The 22,438-nt window shown below is 45.7% G+C and overlaps 1 protein-coding gene and 1 non-coding gene across 2 annotated transcripts in view; both read left to right on the top strand.

The window, feature by feature from the left end:
• URB1 (URB1 ribosome biogenesis homolog) overlaps positions 1-22,438 on the top strand; it is a 79,301-nt gene that overhangs the window by 12,692 nt on the left and 44,171 nt on the right. The window contains exons 5-14 of the mRNA XM_037990628.2: positions 1,479-1,575; positions 4,516-4,601; positions 6,210-6,335; positions 7,402-7,526; positions 11,730-11,925; positions 13,548-13,685; positions 16,416-16,589; positions 17,744-17,873; positions 18,639-18,755; positions 19,868-19,980. Coding sequence (XP_037846556.2) covers positions 1,479-1,575; positions 4,516-4,601; positions 6,210-6,335; positions 7,402-7,526; positions 11,730-11,925; positions 13,548-13,685; positions 16,416-16,589; positions 17,744-17,873; positions 18,639-18,755; positions 19,868-19,980 — 1,302 coding nt within the window. The remainder of the gene's footprint in view (positions 1-1,478; positions 1,576-4,515; positions 4,602-6,209; positions 6,336-7,401; positions 7,527-11,729; positions 11,926-13,547; positions 13,686-16,415; positions 16,590-17,743; positions 17,874-18,638; positions 18,756-19,867; positions 19,981-22,438) is intronic.
• LOC119621541 (small nucleolar RNA SNORA42/SNORA80 family) lies at positions 2,685-2,820 on the top strand. The gene has a single exon (XR_005238094.1). It is a non-coding gene; the product is annotated as a small nucleolar RNA SNORA42/SNORA80 family (small nucleolar RNA).

Consider the following 22,438-nt stretch of genomic DNA (forward strand, 5'->3'; position numbering starts at 1 on the left):
TTTTTTTTTTTTTTTTTTTTTTTGAGATGGAGTCTTCCGCTGTCGCCCAGGTTGGAGTGCAGTGGCGCGATCTCTGCTCACTGCAAGCTCTGCCTCCCGGGCTCAAGTGATTCTCCTGTCTCAGCCTCCCGAGTAGCTGGAATTATAGGCGCCTACCACCATACCCAGCTAATTTTTGTATTTTTAGTAGAGACAGGGTTTCACCATGTTGGCTGGGTTGGTTTTGAACTCCTAACCTCAAATGATCTGCCCTACTTGGCCTCCCAGTGTGCTGGGATTATAGGCGTGAGCCACTGTATCTGGCTGAATTTTTGACCCCTCAGTTTTCTCGTCTGTAAAATGGGTGTGGTGTGGGCATCTCTCCCTCAGGCTGTTATGAGGAGTAAATGAGATCACAGATGTGCAGCATTTGGTATAGTGCCTGGCACATAGTAAGTGCTCTGTAAATATTGTTCTCCTCCTCCTCCTCCTCCTCCTCCTCGTCACTGCTACTGCCACCAGCTCTCCTGCTACTACTAAGTGGATCAGAACTATCTGGAAGGCAGAGATTACTCCTTAATTTTCCCAGGCATTTTGGGGCGATGGTTTGTTGTGATACTAACTTATTTCTCGGCAGTGAATGAAGGTATCTTTGGAGTAACTGTGAAGTAGAGAATACTGCTGGGTGTAAGCAATGGAGGATCTAGGCACTCCTGCTAGTTCTGGAACAGCTGATAGGAGACTGACATGACCATATGCCTTGAGTTCCTTAGATACAAAAGAGGAGTGATGTGACACAGATTTGTCTTAATGATACTGGGAGGGGAAGTTGACCAGCGACTTCCCTAGAGGCATTGGCTGCTGTCACGGTGTTGGGGCCCTCCCCAGACGTGCCCACTGCCCTAGGTGGTGGCTGATGCCTGTGGGACAGTGCTGGCTACAACCCTGGGAAGGCCTTACAGGGTTGGTAACGTGACAGCATCTGTGCTTTCGTTTGTGGTATGAGCTAATGAGTTATTTATAGTATCTAATAAAAACCAGACATCGCCACATTGATGTCTCATCAAAAGCAGTACCAGTCATTTCATCATCTCTGGATTTTCAAAAACATAGATGATTTTCATTAGCAAGCGAGAGGAGATGGATCTAGGCAGGCTGAGAGTCTTGTTCTGCACCAAAGTGGCCAAGAAACTAAAATGTGTGTGTTATAGTCAGGGAAGGGAACGCTGCTATTTTTTACCTATATTTTTGTATTGAGAATAAGGCTTGAAAGACAAGGAAAAGTAGAGAATATCACCAGGGAAAGAGAATAGAAAAAATTGTTTGCTTTCCATGAAGAATGAGCGTTGGTTTCAGACTTGCAGCCCCTGGTGACTGGGAACAAGGCCCGGGGGCTGGTGATGTTGAGACGGGAGGGGTGTGCTTGGCCACTGTGTTGCTGATTCCTTTGGCTCTGTGTGGAGTATGCATGTGACATGTAGGTCTCCTTTGTCCTCCAGGGAGTGTACGACGTTCGGCAGGCCTACATTCAGTTTGCTCTCTCCTTTCTAATTGCGGGTGATGACAGCACTATAGTGCAGGTGTTGGAAGTGAAAGGTAGGTGCACCTCCTTGTCCCTTAGGAAAGCCCATTTGTTTTGAAAACCCTGCTGCAAACCGTTTCTTCCAAGTTGGAAAAAAGTCTGCAGCCTTTGCAGTTGCTCTGTACACCAGATTGAAGGGTGTGGGGCAGGGAGATGGGTGAGCGGGTGCAAAGCCTTGGTCAGTACCATTTTGATATCACGGGTCAGAGTGAACAGAGGTTTTCCTGTTACGCTGTCTGGAATACTGAGCAAGGCTGTAGCAGAGGCTAAATGCAGACCTCAGGGAGGCAGGGTCGGGCAAACAAAGGAGGCTTTATGGCTCTGGAACACACTCAGACTCATAGCCCTGGCTACCTGGATTTCCTTGGGAGCTGTAGTTTTAAAAAATGAAGTTTGATGGCTTAGCCCGTGTTATGAGAATAGCAGTAACAGGGCTTCAGAGAATTCCAGCTTGACCACCTTCTGGTGGCTGTGTCCCTAGAGTGAGGGTTGGCATCATTTAATCTGCTAGGGCCACTTACATTTTATCAAGAGATTCAGTAAGATGATCAATGGCAGCACTTAGCTCAGCACATGGCAGTTGCTCAGTGAGATTCCCTGGAATCCTGGCCTGTCTAGAGGTGAGGAGCAGTCCCGTGGACTGGCCGGAGCTCTGAGAGCTATTGAGGAGGAGTAGCAGGGTACTGTACTCAGGGTGTTTGGGTCTCCAGTCCTTCCCCCTCCCAGGTGGGAGATCCGAACTGCCCCTGGAACGTGACTACCGGGACCATTTAGGAGAAGAGTGCGGGTGGTGGTCACCCTGTCTGTGGTCAGCCTGGTCTGTGTGGGGCCCTCCATTGCTGCTGTGGTGGGCAGCGTGAGAGTGGAGATGTGGTCTCTGCATAATGCAGCAGACAGATTTTTTTTTTTTTCCTACGTGTTACTAGGAACTAGGTTCAGGATGTCTTGCTGCTGCCAGGGCCAGTAGTTTCTTTAAGACTCCCCTGGGTCATTTCAGCCATCTGGCCTTTTATTCAAGGACAGTTGGTACCATTTTCACTGTTGAAGGGGACTGGAACGTACTACAGTTTAATGTTTCTGCTGGGAGTTTGGCTGTACGCATCAAAACTTTTAAGATGCTGATGCATGGGTTTGGATTTATGATGGGCCCGTCCCCTTGGGCCTCTCATAGTACCCCATGCCAGGGCAAACTGTAGCCCCGAACCATTGCCTGGCCTCTGTGCCCGTAGGCTGCTGGCACTGAAGTGGGTTGCACAATGGGTAAAAAAAAAAAAGATAAAACAACTTTTAAGATACTTGATCCTGCAATTCCATGTTTAGTCATTTATCCCAGTGAAATAATTACAGATGTGAGTAGAAGTTTTGTTAGGGAATAATATTTATATTCGCTGGAAATGGGACTTCTAACTATCCACCAGTAAGAGATTGGCTGAGCAAATAGGGGACTGGTCATAAGACGGAATGCAGCGATTAAAAATACTCTAGAGGCTGGCCGTGGTGGCTCACGCCTGTAATCCCAGCATTTTGGGAGGTGGAGGCGGGAGGATTGCTTGAACCCAGGAATTCTTGAGACCATCCTGGGCAACATAGTGAGATTCTGTCTCTACCAGAAGAAAAAAATACAAAAGTTAACTGGGCGTGTTGGCGTGTACCTATTGTCTCAGCTACTTGGGAGGCTGAGGTGGGAGAATTGCTTGAGCCTGGAATGTCAAGGCTGCAGTAAGTCGAGATTGCACCACTGCACTCTAGCTTGGAGGGCAGAGGGAGGCCCTGTCTCAAAAAGAAAAAAAAAAATGCTGTACTTAATGGTTTCAGAGTTTTTTAGTGATACATGATCAGGTGTAAACTGAGTTATAAAACTGTAAAGTACGATCTCATTTTACTCAAATAGAATAGCATGAATACATCAGAAAGTTAATAGTTAACTCAGACAATGTTAACAGTGTTAACTTCTCGGTACTGAGGCCTTGACTTATTCTTTTGGTTTGTCTGGTATTTTCTGATTTTTCCTTTTTCACAAATAATGAATTTGCTTTTGTAGAAATTCTGTGTGCCCAGTAAGCCTGTGTGGAGCAAGGAAAATTGTAATTGCTTTGCTGCTTCTGCCCACTGTCACCACTGCATTAATAATGATAGCACTGGTGGCTATTTCCCTGGGGATTGAAAAGTAGGAAGAGAAAGCAAAAAGTCAACAAACTAAATCAACCAAAATTCTACTGCCAACTTAAAAAATGATGACCTTCTCTTTAAACATATCTCAGCAAGTCTAAGCGAGAAATTGTATTAGTTTGTTATACCACACATTCTCTTTCAAATAGTATTTAGTTAATTTTAATATGAGAAAAGAAAAGCAAAATGGAACTAAAGACCTACTGAACTTCTTAAAAAGTTCTGTCATTGGTTCACCTTTAGGTGCTCTTGATTTCTTTTCTTTCCTCCTTTTTTTTTTTTTTTTGTTTTGTTTTGTTTTGTTTTTTTGGAGACACTGTCTTGCTCTGTTGCCTAGGTTGGAGTGTGGTGGTGCAATCATAGCTTACTGCAACCTCAAACTCCTGGGTACTACTGATCCTGCCACCTCAGCCTCTAGGTAGCTAAGACTACAGTAAGACTACGTGTGCATACCACCATACCCAGATCATTTTTAAATTCTTTTTTAGAGACAGGGTCTTGCTATATTGCCCAGGCTGTTCTTGAACTCCTGGCCTCAAGGGATCCTCCCACCTTGGCCTCCCATAGTGCTGGGTTTACAGGCATGAGCCACTGTGCTTGGCTTCTTGATTTCTTATGTCATGGAAGTGGTTATTTCTACTGGAAACTTGTGTAGTTAAAAAAAAAAAAAACTTAGAAAAGGTAAAAGGCATTGTTTGCTGTACTACTTAAACAGTAATATTCTCTCGTCTATTCTCATTTTCAAAATATTTTTGAATTTAATGCTTTGAAACTTTTACTTTCAGAATTTATTCCTTGCATTTTTAGCTCAGGGATAAAGGAAGATAGGATCTCTACCATCAATATTTTATTATCCACACTGAAAACAAAGGTACGTGCTTGGTGATCAGTGTTTCTGTTGTCTGTTTTCCCTTGAGCGTGGAGATATTCTCTGGTGTTTACTGTACTGTAGAGCTACAACATCTTACGTTATGTAGACTCTTGTATTGGTTGAGTGGGAAATTCTTCCTGAAGCAGAAACTTGTTCTTGTTAATGAGCATATCCCGAGACTAGAAGGTTAAGGAATAGCTGAAGCAGCCAGTGATGTCCAGACGTGGCGGCTGTTTTATTACAGCAGCAGAAAAGCTGATGGTCAACATTTCACAGCAACCCAAAGTGATCATCGTGGGCTGTCAATTATAAATAATACTTCATTCACATATCTAGCAAAAGGTTGTTTTGCGTCATGTTCCATATTCTGCCTTTTGCAAGCATCTCATCCATATTTTAAAACTTGCTAAAAGGATCACTGCCGTTAACACAGAAACACCTTAAATCATCAGTAAAAAAAACTCTGTGACTCTCCCGACATGACAGGTTGTCAAAAGTCCACATGAAAGTGGCTAATAAGCATGAAAGGACTTTATTTTCAAAGTATTTTAAAGAGAGATTCTCAACTGGGGGCAATTTTGCCTTCTACGGGACATTTGGCGATCTCTGAAGACATGTTGGGTTGTCCCAACTGGGGAGGTACAACTGGTGCCTAGCGAGGAGACCGCAGGGATGCTGCCAAACAGCCTGCAATGCCCAGGACGGCCCCCATCACAATTACCGGGCCCCAAGTGTCAGTAGAGCTGAGGTTGAGAAACCCTAATTTAAAGTAATGCAAATAATGACCTACAGATTTTTTTGCCTACTAAAATAGCATTGACTTTTAAAAACAATGGTGTTCAATGCTAGCCAGGGTGCTTTGAATCAGATACTTTCTTGAGAAGGAAGTGTTGTATCCCCTATGGAAGATAACAGTTCTGACAGGATGTGTCAGAGGTCTTAAATATGTTCGTGGACCCTGACGTATGGTTGTTCTGAACTGGGGGAGTTGCATCAGAACCACTAGGGGAATGTATTTGGAATACATATACCTGGGCCACACCCCTAGGGATTCTAGGGGTAGGTTTGGGTGGAGCTGAGAATTTGTGCCACAATTCCGCTTACAGGAACCAGAGTCAAGTCCAAAGTCAGATGTAGTGAAAACTTTGTGCAAGGATGCTAATCACGGCTTTATGGAGAATAGCCAGAATTTAGAAGCAACTAATTGTAAACACCAGGGGAATGGTTAGATAAGTGGTGGTCCACTCAGGATAGAATGGTATTTAGCCCCCCAAAATGTTCTACAGGGATTTTTAATGATGTGGAAAAGGATTATGTTTCATAAGTAATCACATATAAATAAAATCTCAGGCAAAAAATAACTAATACATACACATGTCTATTGTGTGGGTGTGGGTGGTGACTGAAATGAAATGTATCAAAATAGTAACTAGGTGTCCTAGGATGGTTGGGAATATTGGTGAATTTCCCTTTTATGTTTTTCCTTTTTTTAAACCAAATTTTCTGCCACTAGCATGCATTATTTTTATAATGATCGGAAAACAGTGAGCACCATTTAAAAAATAATTGAATTCCATGAACTTCATTTGTTTTTATTATTGTTTTCAGGTAGTTCACAATAAAAATATCACAAAAACCCAGAAGGTACGTTTCTTTACGGGGCAGTTGTTGAACCACATAGCATCGCTGTACAACTGGAATGGGATTACCGACGTGAACCCGGAAAATGTCAAGGTGCAGACCCTTTTTGGTTTTCATTGACCTCGTTGTTGGAATTTGATCCTCAGGGTCGGGAGAGGGAGAATTCTCAACGCTGCACCAGACTTGAAGTCCCCTCATTTGATCTGTTTCTTTTGACTGTGGTTATATGGTTGTATTAACCCTCTGCTAATTGCAATAGGATTTTTTCCCCTAATTTCTTAATCATGCTTATATATATATATATATATTTTTTTTTTTTTTTTCTTTTAGAAAACTATGATTTCCTTGAGCTGAGCCATATCTTAGTTTTCCCTGCAGCACTTGCCTGTTAGACCTGCAGGGTCATCCCGGCCCTCTTTTCCTCCTCTTGCTTTACCTCTGCCTTCCTGTCCTTCCATTCTTTCATGTCCAGTTGTGGAGTTTCAGGCCTTGTTGCGTGTTTTTGTTTGTTTGTTTGTTTGTTTTTAACTTCAGGATCCTGAATGTCTAGGAGCCTCATCTACTGACATATATAATTTATTTTGTGCTAGTTAACGCATGTGCTAAATTGAAACAGCTGCTCTCACACTGACCCAATGCCAGTATATATTTTAATTTCCCTCAGGGTGTTACTGAACATGGACTTGGCCAGAGTAGTAAAGGCACGGACTTCCTGTTAACGTTATAATAACTCACCTCTCAAGAGTCTACTACTTCACCTCCTTTTATCTTGGAGACTTGCCCAGGTCCTCTTGTTTTGAACATGTTTTTGTATGCTCTAGACCAGCAAGCCTCGGAGGCTGCCTAAAAACACTCCCAAATGTGGACTTTTATTCAAATGAACAAGAGAAATTAGATCACTTTAAAGCTTTTAAAAATACAGGTTCAAGCTTGTCCCTCTTCAGAGTATTCTTTTATCTTGATCGGTGTATCTTTGGTTGTTGTTTTCATTTATTGTTTGGAGTGATACCAGATGTTTAAAATGTTTTAAATTGTCATCAGGCAGTTGATATTGTCCTTGTTTTTACTCTAGCTCTTTCTTAGATGTATGAGCTTGGGATTTGCATTGAATTTTTAAAAATCTTAAAAAATTTTTAAAAATTTTTAAAAATCTTCATAGGTTTCTGCTGAAGAAGCAGGGAAAACCATGGTACGGGAGCTCGTTCATAACTTCCTGATGGATCTTTGCTGTTCACTCAAGCATGGAATTAATTTTTATGATGCATCTTTGGGTACCTTTGGCAGGTAAAGTATAACACTCTTGTGGACCCCAGGGTGTGTGTGTTCCTTAGAAGTCACCACATACATGAGTGTCCAGTGGAACTGTAGTAGGTTAGAACTAGAATTGTGGACATTATCTAACTCATTTCAGGGTTGAACAGTTGTAGTCCCAGAGAACTTCTACTCACTGCATGCCCTCGGGGGCAGTTCTGAGGGTGGCTGTCTGTTAGCACTTAGTTAGGTCATGGGATATTTCACCCAGAGAGGTGCTGCAGATGTTTACCTAAAGACAGTGTTCGTCAGCTGGAGCTCAGGAAAGGCGTCTGCCTTCACAGAGAGGGTTGGCCCTGACATGGGCCTCACAGCAGTCCTGACGCAGGTGCCAACTTTGCAGAGGAAGAAAGTAGTTCTAGAGAGGTCCAGACCCATATCCTAGTTAAATGGCAGAGCTTGCATTGGAATCCAGGAAGTCCAGCTCCAAACTGGTACTAAACAGTCCTCCCTGTCCTCAACAGGCTGCCCATGAGTCACGATTTCAAAATTGTTTTTATTTTTTATATTTTGTTTCGTATTTCACAATTATGATAACGTTTCATCAGTAAGGAAACAAAGTTCAAATCTACTGGTTTTGATTATATTCTTTGAGACTTTCTTTTTGTAGTTGTATAATACAGGTCCATGTAATTTTTTTTTAATAACAAAAACGGCTTACTACTGTTCATCCTATCTGCTTTTTCCCCATTTGACAATAAAAATATTGGCCACGTTTTCTGGTCATTGTAAATGATTTATTTTTTACTCCTTGTTATTTCTATCATAGCATTATATCACAAGGTTTTAGGCAGTTTGATTTACTTCTAGTTTCAGCCAGTCAGGAAATCAGGGGATTCCTTCAAAATGGAATAACGTGGTGGGATTTTTTCTGTCTGCTTATGACTTTGGACATGTTTTGATTCTGAGGTTACTGTGATTTAACTTGTCACATCATTTCTTTCTTCTTTCACCAGTAAGAATGAGCTCATTTTCCTGCCAAAACACAACAGCAGACTTTTATAGTTGAATAGAATAGTACACCATGCTTAAAACGCATGCATTGTTCTCCCTTTTTAAAGCATTTTTCCTCCATAACTAGGCCCCTGAAATAGATGATCATTTGATGGGCGTATTGAATCAACTTGTGGGTATGCGTCTGTTTGCAGCAAGCTGTGACGTATGTGAATTTTGAAGCCATGGGCAAAAGACAAGTGTTTGTGCATAAGGGAAAGGAAGGAGATTTGTTTGTGAATGGTAACAGAAAGCTTTGAGAACCCTGAATTGCATCGTTCCCTGTTCCCCAGTAGACATGTGGCCCACTCCTTCATTTCATTCAGGTTCCTTTGCAGACCTCACCGCTTCAGGGAGGCCTTCCCTAGCAGCCCTTTCTGAAATAGTCCCTCCACTGTCACGGTGCTTTTTGCCTGGCTTAGGCTTCTGACTGTTCATTTATTTGTTTGCTGATTTATTTATTTGCTTGTTTGTTACCAGATTGGTGAGAAGTGGTGAGAACAGGCGCCGGTCTGTTATGGGCCTCCAGTCCCTAGGACAGTGCCTGGCACATAGTAGGTGTTCACTGAAAACTGGTGTTACAGCATAGAGCAAGGATTGGCAAACTTTTTCTACAAAGGGCCAGATTGTATTTTAGGCTTGGCAGCCTACAGTCTGTTGTGACCACTCAATTGTGCCACCAAGGCATCCATAGATGTAAATAAGTAGTTTTACCTGTGTCCCAATAAAACTACAGTGATAGGTGCTGAGCCCTACTTTGCCAGTCCCTGGTGTAGGTTAACAGCAGGCAGCTGGGCTTCAATCCTAACTTAGCTCTGAGACCTTCACTGGGTTAGGCATCCTCTCCGCCTCCATTATCTCGTCTATAAAGTGGGAATAAAAGTAGTGCCTGTCGTAGAGAGGTGGTGGTAATGCCTAGAGCAGTGTCTGGCATGTATCATGCACTACATAAATATTAGTGCTCTCCATTTTATTACGTTGTTGATTAAAGTATGTGTAGTGTTTTTAGCACTTTTTGTAGGTTTAATATCCTTTTCATTTGACAGTACAAACTATATTTGTTCATGACATTTTCATATTAAGAAAGGATATTTTCGGCCGGGCGCGGTGGCTCAAGCCTGTAATCCCAGCACTTTGGGAGGCCGAGGCGGGTGGATCACGAGGTCAGGAGATCGAGACCATCCTGGCTAACATGGTGAAACCCCGTCTCTACTAAAAATACAAAAAAAACTAGCCGGGCGTGGTGGCGGGCGCCTGTAGTCCCAGCTACTCGGAGGCTGAGGCGGGAGAATGGCGTGAACCCGGGAGGCGGAGCTTGCAGTGAGCCGAGATCGCGCCACTGCACTCCAGCCTGGGCGACACAGCGAGACTCCGTCTAAAAAAAAAAAAAAAAAAAAAAAAGAAAGGATATTTTCATATCCTTTTTTTAAAGGATAGTTTTTCTGATCAAAATTATACTTTCTAATTTGATTTTTTAAAAACTTTTTTAAACTATGTGTAAAGATTTTTAAAAAACTTTTTTAAACTATGTGTAAACTATGTGTAAAGTTTTACTGAATTTATAAGGGGGATATGAGACACTGGGGACCCTAGAAACCATCACTGTGTCGTGCACGAGGCCGCGTCTGAGGGTTTTCTGGGTGTTTTGACTTCCCAGGGTCAAGCAGATAGGAAAGGGCGTGCTTTCTAAAAAGACTTTGAGGCACGTGAAGCTTTGTTACCTGGGGCTTTTGCTGTGTGGATCCTGGGGTTTTACTCCCTTTATGCAAGTTTGAGTCTCTGTGGTCTTTCCTGCGTCTTACCTTTTTTTTTTTTTTTTTTTTTTTGAGATGGAGTCTCGCTCTGTTGCTCAGGATGGAAGGCAGTGGCACAGTCATAGGTCACTCCAGCCTCGAACTCCTGGGCTCATCTGCTGCTTTTATTATCTTCTCATACCTTTGAAGATTGTCCACTTTGAGACAACTTTTCAATATTTTTCCACAGTAGATTTTTTCTCCATCCTAGCTTCTTTCAGCTGCTAAATGAAGATGAGGGAATTTGAAATAAGCTAGAAACAGGGAAGGCAGAAGGCCCGTGCAAGGACCTTGTGCTGTCTTGTCAGATTTCTTGTCAAGAAATAATTTGATGGCACTCTGGACCATGCAGCAACTCATGAGCAGTTCATATAAAAAAAACTTTATTGCCAGGTGTGGTGGTGCGCACCTCTAGTCCCAGCTACTCAGGAGGCTGAGGCAGGAGGATCACTTGAATCCAGGAGTTCGAGGCTGCAGTGAGCCCTGGTCACACCACTGCATTCTGGATGACAGAGCAAGACCCTATCTCTAAATAAAGAAATAATAAAACATTTTGAAAAGTAAAAGAAGTCCCCCTTTCAAGAGAAAAATATCTTACCTGCATTTTTTTACATTTACACTCACATATGTATTTACATAGTGCTTTATTTTTTCAGACGGAGTCTCTGTTGCCCAGGCTGGAGTGCAGTGGTGCAATCTCAGCTCATTGCAGCCTCCACCTCTCGGGTTCAAGCGATTATCCTGCCTCAGCCTCTTGAGTAGCTAGGACTACAGATGGGCACCACCACACCTGGCTAATTTTTTGTGTGTTTTTAGTAGAGACAGAGTTTCACTATGTTGGCCAAGCTGGTCTTGAACTCCTGACCTCAGGTGATCCTCCCGCCTTGGCCTCCCAAAGTGCTGGGATTATAGTTGTGAGTCACTGCAGCCAGCCCTACGTAGTGCTTTTTCATGTGTGGCTGGAGGAGGGATGTCAGTAAAATCTCAAAATGAAGTTTGGGGCTTGGATTTCTCCATCCTGGTTTTGCCCTTTCTTTTCAGTAGCCTTGACTTCTAGGTAGACTGGTAGGTGGCTGAGGTAGAGTGGGAGAGAATGGTGTTCTTCCTTTTCTTTAGAAAGCAAATTGAACTCAAGGGAGGAAAGTAGGAAAGAAGAAAGGGAGCAGGACAATCAGAGACTTAGACTTTTTCAGCCACTCAGAAGTAGAGGATGGGAGGGAAGCCCTCTGTGGAGAGCGGGAACCCCCAGGCCACAGAACTCCCACTTTATGTCTTGAGGGAAGTTCCCCAGGCTGTCATTGCTGTGTCCACTGAGGGCAGTTCTGCAGAGCTGCGTCACCATGAGGTCTCAGGGTGCTTTGACCTCTCCCCATGTCTCTTTCTCTGACAGAGGTGGAAACCTGACACTTTTGCACTTCTTGCTGGGTTTGAAAACTGCAGCTGATGATGAGCTGGTGGCTGACCTTGTGGTGAACATCCTCAAAGTGTGCCCGGACTTACTGAACAAATACTTCAAGGAAGTGACATTTTCCTTTATCCCACGAGCGAAGTCTACTTGGTTAAATAATATCAAACTACTAAACAAGGTAAAAAAACATGATATTTAAAAGTCTGTTAGCTAGGCTGGGCGTGGTGGCTCACGCCTATAATCCCAGCACTTTGGGAGGCTGAGGCAGGCGGATCACCTGAGGTCAGGAGTTTAAGACCAGCCTGGCCAACATGACGAAACCTGTCTCTTACTAAAAATACAAAAATCAACCGAGTGTGGTGGTGTGCGCCTGTAATCCCAGGTACTTGGGAGCCTGAGGCGGGAGAATTGCTTGAACCTGAGAGGCGGAGGTTGCAGTGAGCCAAGATCGCGCCACGCTACTCCAGCCGGGGTGACAGAGCGAGACTCCATCTCAGAAAAAAAAAGTCTGTTAGCTAGATAGGGGGGCGTAGGGAGTTGGGGGACGGGCAGACGTTCTGATCTGGCAAACTGTACAATGTGAAGACCTTTCAGGGATAAAAAGGGATATTTTAGATCATGTAAATCTGGTGTCCTTATCTTCTATAGCATTTTGCCTTTCACTGAGCTGAATTTGAAGTTTATTCCTTTAGAATCTTTTGAGCCAATTTATCTTGTTCATCAAGATTTTGCTTAGAGTGAAATCCCAGCACAGTTAGACTGGGATTGATGAGGTGCCTGATTATCTTTTCTCCATCTCGGCTCATAAACAAAATAAAATGAAATGTCTGATTTGTCGGATAGTTTTTAAAGGTTGCTGCTTCAGTTAGAAAAACTTGAAATAAGCTGTGGAACGTTGGTCTGATGGTTTAAGTGGATGTGCGTTACCTTCCTTTTGATCATGGTGTCAGCATCTGCCCATTTACAAATGGAGCTACCTGCTGTTAGTTCTTTGGCAGTAATGCCTGCCTTGTTTGAACTCTCTGTCACTGATTCATGGTTTGCCTAGTGGTAAAATACCTGGGATTGTTTCTTGTGCCTCTGCCTGGGCCTGGCATTATCTGTAAAACCAGCTTTTATTCTGCTTGAGTGCCTATGTGCACAGTCTCCACATTTACCTTGGGATAAGGAGGATGTACTCCACCCCTCATTTTGGTACAGATAGTCCCGGGGCCAGCACCCTACTGGGAGCTGCGTCTGATGCAGGGTGGGGGTGAGTGTGTGGTCTTTGCAGGCCCAGTATTGAGTCCTTACTTGGCTGCTTACTAGCTATGTAGCCTTAGGGAAATTACCTAACCTCGCTGAGCTCCAATTTTGTCACCTGTGAATATATTTTTGTTTTAATGTAAAGTGTCCCTATCCCAAAGGGTTGTCAGGAAGCTTTGAGAAAATGGCTTCCTGATATCCCTTCCTGACATCATTTGTCAGGTGCCTGTCAAGTGCAGCCGGAACTGATAAGTAGTACCATTCATAGTTCTAGCAGTGATTTATTTGCCATCAGAGGTTTTAAGAGACTCTGCAGACCACAGGTCAAGTTCTGCTCTGAAGGTCCTTTGTCTGTTAACAGCCAGTCTTCTGACCTCATTTGTCTTTGACAAGTAGATTTGGGGGGTTAATCTTCCACTCTGCCTTGTGGGGAGTCTCGGACCTTTACCGCTATAATTATTTGATTGAATGGCTTCACCTTCGGGTGCCTACAACTAGTCTCAGGTTTGAAACTTACTTGCAGCACCAACTAAATCTCTTTTTTGCTTTTCCTAGATCTATGAGGCTCAGCCGGAGATTTCCCGGGCATTTCAGACCAGAGAGTTTATACCCTTGCCTCGGCTCCTGGCAATGGTGATGGTGACCACTGTGCCCCTGGTGTGCAATAAGAGCATGTTCACCCAAGCATTAAACGTAAGGCCATGTGGTTGCCCCACTTCTGGAACTGCCTCCAGCTAAACTCGCTGGCTACATGATGTGATTATTCTGAGAACCTGCCTGGATGTGGTTTGCTTGTGTTTTGTTAGGGAGCCTCTGAGGCTTCCAGGACAGAGGCTGTAGTTTGAGATAACCCATGAGTGACAGGTCCACGCACTTGGGTAAGGACCTTGGAGCAAAGAGACTTTGCTTCTAGGGACACTGGACTTCATGTCCTTGGCCCTGCTCCATCACACAGCGGGGACCCCTGCATCCCTCCAAGCCTTTCTAGTCCTGCCTGAGGGTGAAAGAATGTCTAAATCAGAAGAAGGAAAGTTCCTCATTAAAATCTCATTAGTTTAGAATTTCCTGACATGGTGGGAATGAAATTTGCCTAGCACATTCTTTCTTTCATGGTTTAGGTGAATGGTGTTAAGGTGCCTGGTGAACATATACTTTGAAGGCCAGCTGTTTTCAAGCATTTTTGGAGGACATGTTCATGGAAGAAATTGATACTTAAATTTTACGTGATTGTTTGTTATAAAGGTCCCCATGTCCCTTCAGAAACCACATTCTGAGGGGTTCACATGTCTTTCACCACAGCATCATGGGCCTGGGTGGATGGCTGTGGGTTGTTGGCACACCTGGGTCCTGGGCCCTGCCAGCCCCTCCTAACCCCAAGTTGCGTGAGGTACCTGGGGGAGGCCAGGTATTCGGAGGGATGTCTTTGTCCTTCTGGGCAGGCCGAGTTGTTGTGTGGCTTCAGGAGGAACAGGTTGGCTGTGGTGGGTTGCACAGGCGTGGGTTGGCCCTGTAGGAATGAGCAGTCACTGTAAAGTGGGGTGGACTCCTGAGACCATGTGGTGAGAGAGTCACCGTTTTTTGATACCCCTCCAGGGTTTGTGCTGAGCATGGGTGATGGGGTGAGGAGTAGAAAGGAGGCCTGTGTGGGAGCAGGCAGAAAGGTCTTGTGTTGTGTTTGTCAAATCATCGTATGCAAAATTGGCACCCAGCTAGCTTGCCCAACTGTTTTAATTAACGTGGGAGACATTTGCATTTCTCAAAGGGCTTGCGGGAAAACCAGATTGAAAGGATTAGTTTGATGAACCTCCTTTATTTTTTATTAATTTTTTTTTCTTTTTGGAGACAGGGTCTCATTTTGTTGCCTAGGCTGGAGTACAGTGGTGTGATCATAGCTCATTGCAGCCTCAAACTCTTGGACTCAAGTGTTCCTCCCACCTCAGCCCCCTGAGTAGCCAGGACTACGGGTACACACCACCACACCCAGCTGATTTTCTTATTTTTATTTTGTGTATAGACAGGGTTTCACTATGTTGCGCAGGCTGGTTTCAAACTCCTGGCCTTGTGCAATTTTCCCACCTCGACCTCCCAAAGTGTTGGGATTACAGGTCTGAGCCACTACACCCAGCCAGATGCGCCTCCTCTGTGGGCTGCATTTGCTCTCCCCTCCAAGCTTGCTCCTGGTAGGCTGGGAGAGAAAAGCCTGTCTCCTCCTCCTCTCAGTATTGTTTCAGGATAAAGGCTTGTGCCCCTAGAGGGGTGTTCTAGCTCCTGCACGGAGTGGCTCCGAGGAAGGAGTCTCAGAGGACACAGCCTCCTCTCCCCCTGTTGGCTGTTGCCATGCCCTGCAGGGCAGGACCAGGGCCACTGAGCCCAGCCTTACCTTCCCTCCCCAGGTGCCCTTTCCGAGAGCCAAGACTGTTTTTATGTGAGACTCGGTGATGCGAGTGCCTCCAGGGGCTGCAGTTAGATGATGTTTGTTTGTTTTTTTTTTTTTATTTCTTATGGTTTTGTCTAAACTTTTAAAGCATACATTTTAGAATCAGGAAGAGAAGCTTTAGCCTCTTTTAGAAACAGGAAGTAAGAAAGCGTTTGGAAGCAGGGCCCCGGGTTGTTGGTTGAGCTTTGTGCTCCTAGCCCTTGGGTGTGGTGTGCATGCTTGTGTGGGGCCTGCCTTTGAAGCGATTGTGAGGCCGGCCATTCTTGGCTTAGGATAGTTCCTGTAGTCCTGATTTGGTGTGCAGTGTACACAGAGTGAAGCCGCAGCTGACTGGAATGCTGGGGCTCTGGGGTGTCGCGGTTACTGAGCTAAAAGTAAACCAGAAAAGCTTTGCTTCTACCTCACCGCCAGTCTGCAGTGTCCCAGCCAGGGCTTCTCAGATCTCAGTGTTGGAGGGCTCTCCTGGGGATCATGTGAAATGCAGATTCTGCTTGAGTTGTCTGGGCCGGAGCCTGGGAGGATGAGGCGGGAGGATTGCCTGAGTCCAGGAGCTTGAGGCTGCAGTGAGCTATGATCGCACCATTGCACTCCAGCCTGGGCAACAGAGTGAGACCCTGACTCAAAAAAAAAAAGAAAACAGTGGCAGAGTGGGTTCCGGTGAGATCTGTTGTTAATGAAAAACATTCACAGTAGCTGAGTAGTTGTCTCAAGGCTTACCAAAGAACAGATGATAAAAACGAAACTACTGCTGGATGCTGCCATTAGTGGTCGTTTCCTGGCAATTGCTGAGGTCAGACCCAGAGGATATCAGGAGGGTGAGGTACCCAGGTCGCCTCTTCTCACAGTGTAGAGACCAGCTGTTTCATGCAGCTTCCCCTGTGAGTGACCTGAGGAGGGGCAAATGCCAGCCAAGCCCACACTTAGCAAATCTGTGTCCACCAGTGTATCCTAGAGACGTTTGTGCATTTAACTCTTTTTCTTCCCAGTTGGACAGCACCTCAGTGAGGCACACGGCCTTATCCCTTATTTCTGTCATTTTGAAGAGGGCATTAAAAACTGTTGACCACTGCCTGAATAAAGAGGTGTGGCAGGAATCAGGCGTGTACACAGCTGTGATGATGGAAGAATTCGTGCAGCTCTTCAGAGAAGCACTGAGCAAGGTAGGCTCCGATCCGGGTTTGGGCTTTCCTTCCAGACCTCACCAGGTGGAAAAGGCCGTTCTGGGAGCTTAAGGGTGGAAGCCAAATGATGTGTCCTTGGAACCGCAGGGTTGGACGGGCCAGCGGGCAGTGTGGTAGCATGGGTGCTGCGGGTCAGCTGAGAAGACCTGCCACTTGTGATTATAGGCAGTGATGTCACAGAGCATGATCCAGAAGTCATCGTGCAGAGTAAGAATTTAGACGATACACGTGTTCTCTCGCAGGAGTTCTGGCTGTGGTGGGGACCTCATGTTCAATCAGGAGCCGTGTGATGTTGTTGAGGGGTAGGTTGTGTCCTTACCCCTCACCCATGGCTGCAGGCACACACACACCACACTGTGGCCCAGCGAGAAGGGATGCAGTGGCTCAGGAAGCCCCGCTTGCTTCCTATGGCTGAAGGCCAAGCTTCTGTAAATTGGCTGGCTGCTCTGAGAGCCCCAGTCGCACAGGGCAGCTTTCTCTGAGCTGCTTCTGAGAAAGTCTTTCTTTGTTCCCAGTGTCTTTTGCTCAGGTGAATGAGGCTTAAGGGGTTTGTTTTAATGATCAGCACTTGCCTGTTCACCAAATCTTTGCTGTGTATAGTTCTAGAAATTATACTGCGGAACATGGTCGGGCGCCGTGGCTCACACCTGTAATCGCAGCACTTTGGGAGGCCGAGATGGGTGCATCATCTGAGGTCAGGAGTTCGAGGACCAGCCTGGCCAACGTGGTGAAACCCCGCTTCTACTAAAAATACAAAAAATTAGCTGGATGTGATGGCGGGTGCCTGTAGTTCTAGCTACTCAGGTGGCCGAGGCACGGGAATCACTTGAACCTGGGAGGTGGAGGTTTCAGTGAGCTGAGGTCACCCTACTGAACTCCAGCCAGGGTGACAGAGTGAGACTCCATCTCAAAAAAAAAAAGAAAGAAAGAAAGAAAGAAACAATTATACTGCAGAGCAGAGCTTACGGTGGATATGGGCCTGTTTTCTCACCACTCGTCCGTCTCCTTCTTATACACAGTCCTGTAGACTCGCACCCCACTCCCTGATTTTTGCATCTTGTTGGTATGTTCAGTTCATTTGTCTCCCTTCGTAGTTGAATACAACTAATATTTTACCTCTTTTTCCCTTTTAGATTTTGCCAGACCTGAACACTATCGTGTGGGTCTGGCAGTCACTTAAAAAGCAAGAGACCAAACCAGATGACAAGAAAGGGAAGAAAGGGAGCGATGGGCCCCCAGCTGCCTGCGAGGCTCGCCAGTGCGGTAAGGGCTCAGGGGTGAGGGGGCCCTCTGCCTTTTGCATGGGACGGAGCTGACACTGGCAGCCTAGGATAGCTCCTATCCAGAGAGTCCTGGAGCAGTGCTTGTTTCAAGGCACCTCTGGCTGTGAATGTGTCTCTATCTTTTTTTGCTTAGGGAGAAGAATTGGAAAGGAATCATAGATTGAATTTTAGTTAGACACGTGCCCATCTTTATACAAGTACTGTTAGACATGTGCCCATCTTTTTACAAGTACTGTGTGTCTCTGAAGACTTGAGTGTTGGGTACCATGTGCTCTGGCCTCTCCAGGGACGGCAGTACCGGGGTGCTGTCTCTCACTCTGCAGATAGAACTTAGAGCCTTGTTGTTGGTCAGGCATTGAGCTTTGTCTTATGTCTGTGTCGTATTTCATCCTGACAGCAGCCCTGCAGGGGTAGGCTCTGCTGTATGTCCCTGTTGCTCAGATGAAGACATGAAAGCACAGGGAGACAGAGTGACCAGAACCTGTCCAAGGTCACAGCAGTGAAATGAGGTTTTAACCCAGACCCCCTGAACAGTTTTAACGTTTTTACCACGTTGACTCCTTAGACCCAGGTACTGAGCAATCTGTCTGCAGCCTCAGTGTACAGCATGCAGTTGGCTGCAATGTGGTGCCACACCTGGTTCAGCTGCTCAAGAACAAAGAACCAATATGTTTCCTAATTCAAACTGTTTCTTTCTTCCTTTTTCTTTTTCTTTGTGTGTGTATGTGTGTGTCTGTGTGTGCAGATGATGCGGAAACCATTCTTTTGAAAGCCGTTCTGCTCCAGGTCATATGCCTCTACCAGAAGGTGGTCCCCCACGTGGTCACGCAGTACAACTTTGACTTCAGCAAGCTCCTGAAAGGTGGGTTTCAAGGACTTGCAGACAAGCCGCCACTGTTCCTGCCAGTGCAGGTGGAGGAAGTGCCAGTAAACCAGAGCAGAGCCCTGGAGCCAAGAATCGGGAAGGCTGGTGGACAGTTGACTGCATGCTCCTCCGTCAGCCTGAGAAATTGTACTTGCATCAGTACTTTTTAAATAGCTGGTCTTCCATAAGTAAATATCAGATGAACACTTGGTAGCAGTGAGAACAATGGAAGAAGCCAGCCAGCTTCCGAGTGCTGAGCAACCGGCATGAATGGCCCACAAATCCAAGCATGTGACATTAACTCTAACGTCACTTTTCAAGGCAGCAGGGGTGCAGAGGGTATAGCAGAAACAAGGGTCCTACAGAAGGGACGTTCTATTCGTGCAGAGACACTTTTGACATAGTTACCTCATCTTTTACCCCACTGAGTCAGTTTCAAACTTTTAAAAGTAACATAATGCTTGTCTGGTCATGTTTCCTGGATGGTAAAGTTTGTCTGATACACTTTATAATTGGGCCTGTGGGAGAAGACTTGCAAAAATACCGTTCTTGGAATTTATATAAGCTATGGAAATACTCCTTTTCAAAAGCTGCAGTTCACTTTTTAATCATTTGAAGGTGAACGGTTCTCTTTGCTGTGGAAATATGAAATTTACTAGAATGTGGCCATTTAGTATTTAGTAGCAAAGGAGAAACCCAAAGAGCCGGCTAGAGGATGAGGACCCAGTCTCAGGCGCAGGTGGTTGCAGTCTCTGTCCACAAAATGCTTGCTGTCTGGGGAGCCAGGGAGAACGTTAGCGAGAGCCCACCCCTGGAGGGTACATGGTGGGTGCAGTGATTCCAGCTGTTCGGGGTCAGTGCGGGCTGTGTGGCTTCTTCAGGCAAGTGGGATTTGGACTTTTTGTTGAAAGATTTGTACAGACCAGGGTGTGGGGAGACATCAGGCGAGATGTGCCGCATGAGAGTGAGCACACGACAGAGAAACGGAACCTTGCATCCACCCTTTTTCTTTCTCCATGTTGAGTTCCTTGACCTTCTGGCCAGGGCAGCAATTGCCGGGCACCCACGTCCACGTGACTTTTTTCAGCCTGCCTCTTTTTCACCCGTAGGCATCATCTCCGAGCAGGGCCTTCGAGAGGAGGTGCCTCCCATTCTGCAGCACCACATGCTGAAGGTGGCCCTGGAGCTGCCGGCCAGCAAGTTTCTGTGGTTAAAGGCGCAGGTAGGAAGCAGAGCTCCCAGTCTTCTGCCCTAAGCTAACCTGCTGGGCCAGGTGGCTTCTTGGCCTGATGAATTGCTAACTGGCTCAGAACGTGACGGGGCAAGACGGAAGAGGTTACGCGTTCTCATTTTAGAGAGACCCACAGCAGAGGTCCTGATTCATGAACCAGGAGGCCTGGGAACCTGCTTGCTTTTGTAAAATAGGGTGTTTAACATGTCCTTGCTGCAAATACATTGTTGCTGGGTCCAGGGAGTTTCTTGTTTATCTCAACTGTTACTTTTTTTTCATTTTAAAATAATAAAATAAAATACATTCCTTTTCCTTTACCCTCATCCTGGGAGAATTAAAGATGAGATGAGAATAGATACCAAGTCAGAAGAGGATTGAGGCTGGTGGAAGAATCAGTAGACATTGCCAGCATTTTTTTCTAGGTCGTTAATAGAATATCTTCCAGAACTTTTTGGAGAACATAATGTTAAATCATAAAGGGAAACTCAGGATGCCACAGAATTTTACCCTGGGCTTAAGCCCAGGATGCTGCATCATTTCTATGCAAAGAGGAGGAGGGAACATGATCGAGCAAAATTAAGCATTGTCTAAGTGTTTCTCATAATCTGAGCTGATTTATTTCTTAGTGACTTAGATTTTACATGGAACCAATAGTATGGAAATGTATGTTGGCATTTTTACATGCGACATATTCAGGAAGACTTAAGAATGCTGTGCCTCTGGGACCATGTATCTCTCTCTCGAGTCCCCGTACTGAGGCTTCCCAGCGTCGTAGCTGAGGATCATTCTTCCTGAGAACTTACTCGCATGCTGGGCAGGATACAGGTGCTTCATGTGGCTGCTCGGTTCACACTACTTAAAGACAAGGCAGCTGGGCACAGAGTGTCAGAACCTTCTTCAGGGTCCTGTCCATGAGTGGTGGGTCCAGGATGGGACCCAGGCGGTGCTGCCCAGAGCCCTGCTTGCCACCGTTCCACTGAGATGAAGACTTGAACACATGTCTTCAACAAGTACATGGAGGTGAGGTCATTGCCGCCAATCCTGGGGAGGTGACAGGCTCGGGCATTGCTGATTGCCACCATTCCACTGAGATGTGAAGTCATTGCCACCAATCCTAGGGAGGTGACAGGCTCAGGCATTGCTGCTTGCCACCATTCCACTGAGATGTGAGGTCATTGCCACCAATCCTAGGGAGGTGACAGGCTTGGGCATCGCTGATTGCCACCATTCCACTGAGATGTGAGGTCATTGTCACCAATCCTAGGGAGGTGACAGGCTTGGGCATCGCTGATTGCCACCATTCCACTGAGATGTGAGGTCATTGCCACCAATCCTAGGGAGGTGACAGGCTCGGGCATCGCTGATTGCCACCATTCCACTGAGATGTGAGGTCATTTTCACCAATCCTAGGGAGGTGACAGGCTCGGGCATCGCTGATTGCCACCATTCCACTGAGATGTGAGGTCATTGTCACCAATCCTAGGGAGGTGACAGGCTCGGGCATCGCTGATTGCCACCATTCCACTGAGGTGTGAAGTCATTGCCACCAATCCTAGGGAGGTGACAGGCTCGGGCATTGCTGGTTGGTTTTTACTCCAGCTCAACTGGGCTTATGGGATCTTGATAATTTAGTTGGAAAGTGAACAGAGGCCTCATAATTTGACAGAACTGGTATGAATTTATATCCTGTGCCCCACCTTATGCTTATAAGATACATCTGCTGGCTTTGCCTAAGCTAACCAGCACTTCACCATGTTCAGGGTTGTCCTCATTGCCCGGGGCTGCAGTGAGACACATGGGCTCAACAGAGTTTGGATTGGGGATCTGGAGCTCCATGTACTTGTTGAAGTCATGTGTTCAAAGCCCAAAAGCCTTTTGAGGAGGATAAATTATGCATAAGCAATCCATTCTGCCAGCACTGGCATCCTGATGAAAGTAACAAGGACATGTTTTGACGGACTCAGTCCTGGGGTCCCTCCTGCTCACCATCCACCAGACAGCACAGCATCTGCCTTGGTTTCCAGTAAACAGCCAGGTGCCTTCTCAGTGTCTCAGTTTCCACATGTAAAATAGGGTAGCAGCTATACCCACCTCACAGGGGTGTTGGGAGAATTCAGTGAGTCAGTGTAAGCTGGGCCCCTAGGATGACTTCAGCACAGGAACACGGCTACCTGTGCTTACTCTTGCTACTCTTCCTGCCAAATTGTGGTTAAAATGCGACGAGGTAAGGACCTGGCAGCATACTGTGTTCAGCAAGTGATGGCTCCTGTTATGTTTTGTTTTGTTTTGTTTTTTGTTTTTGGAGATGAAGTCTCACTCTGTTGCCCAGGCTGGAGTGCAGTGGCATCATCTGGACTCATTGCAACCTCTTCCTCCTGGGTTCAAGTGATTATTCTGCCTCAGCCTCCCAAGTAGCTGGAACTACAGGCATGTACCACCATGCCTGGCT

Source organism: Chlorocebus sabaeus, chromosome 2 (genome assembly GCF_047675955.1).
Source record: "Chlorocebus sabaeus isolate Y175 chromosome 2, mChlSab1.0.hap1, whole genome shotgun sequence".
NCBI lineage: Eukaryota > Metazoa > Chordata > Mammalia > Primates > Cercopithecidae > Chlorocebus > Chlorocebus sabaeus.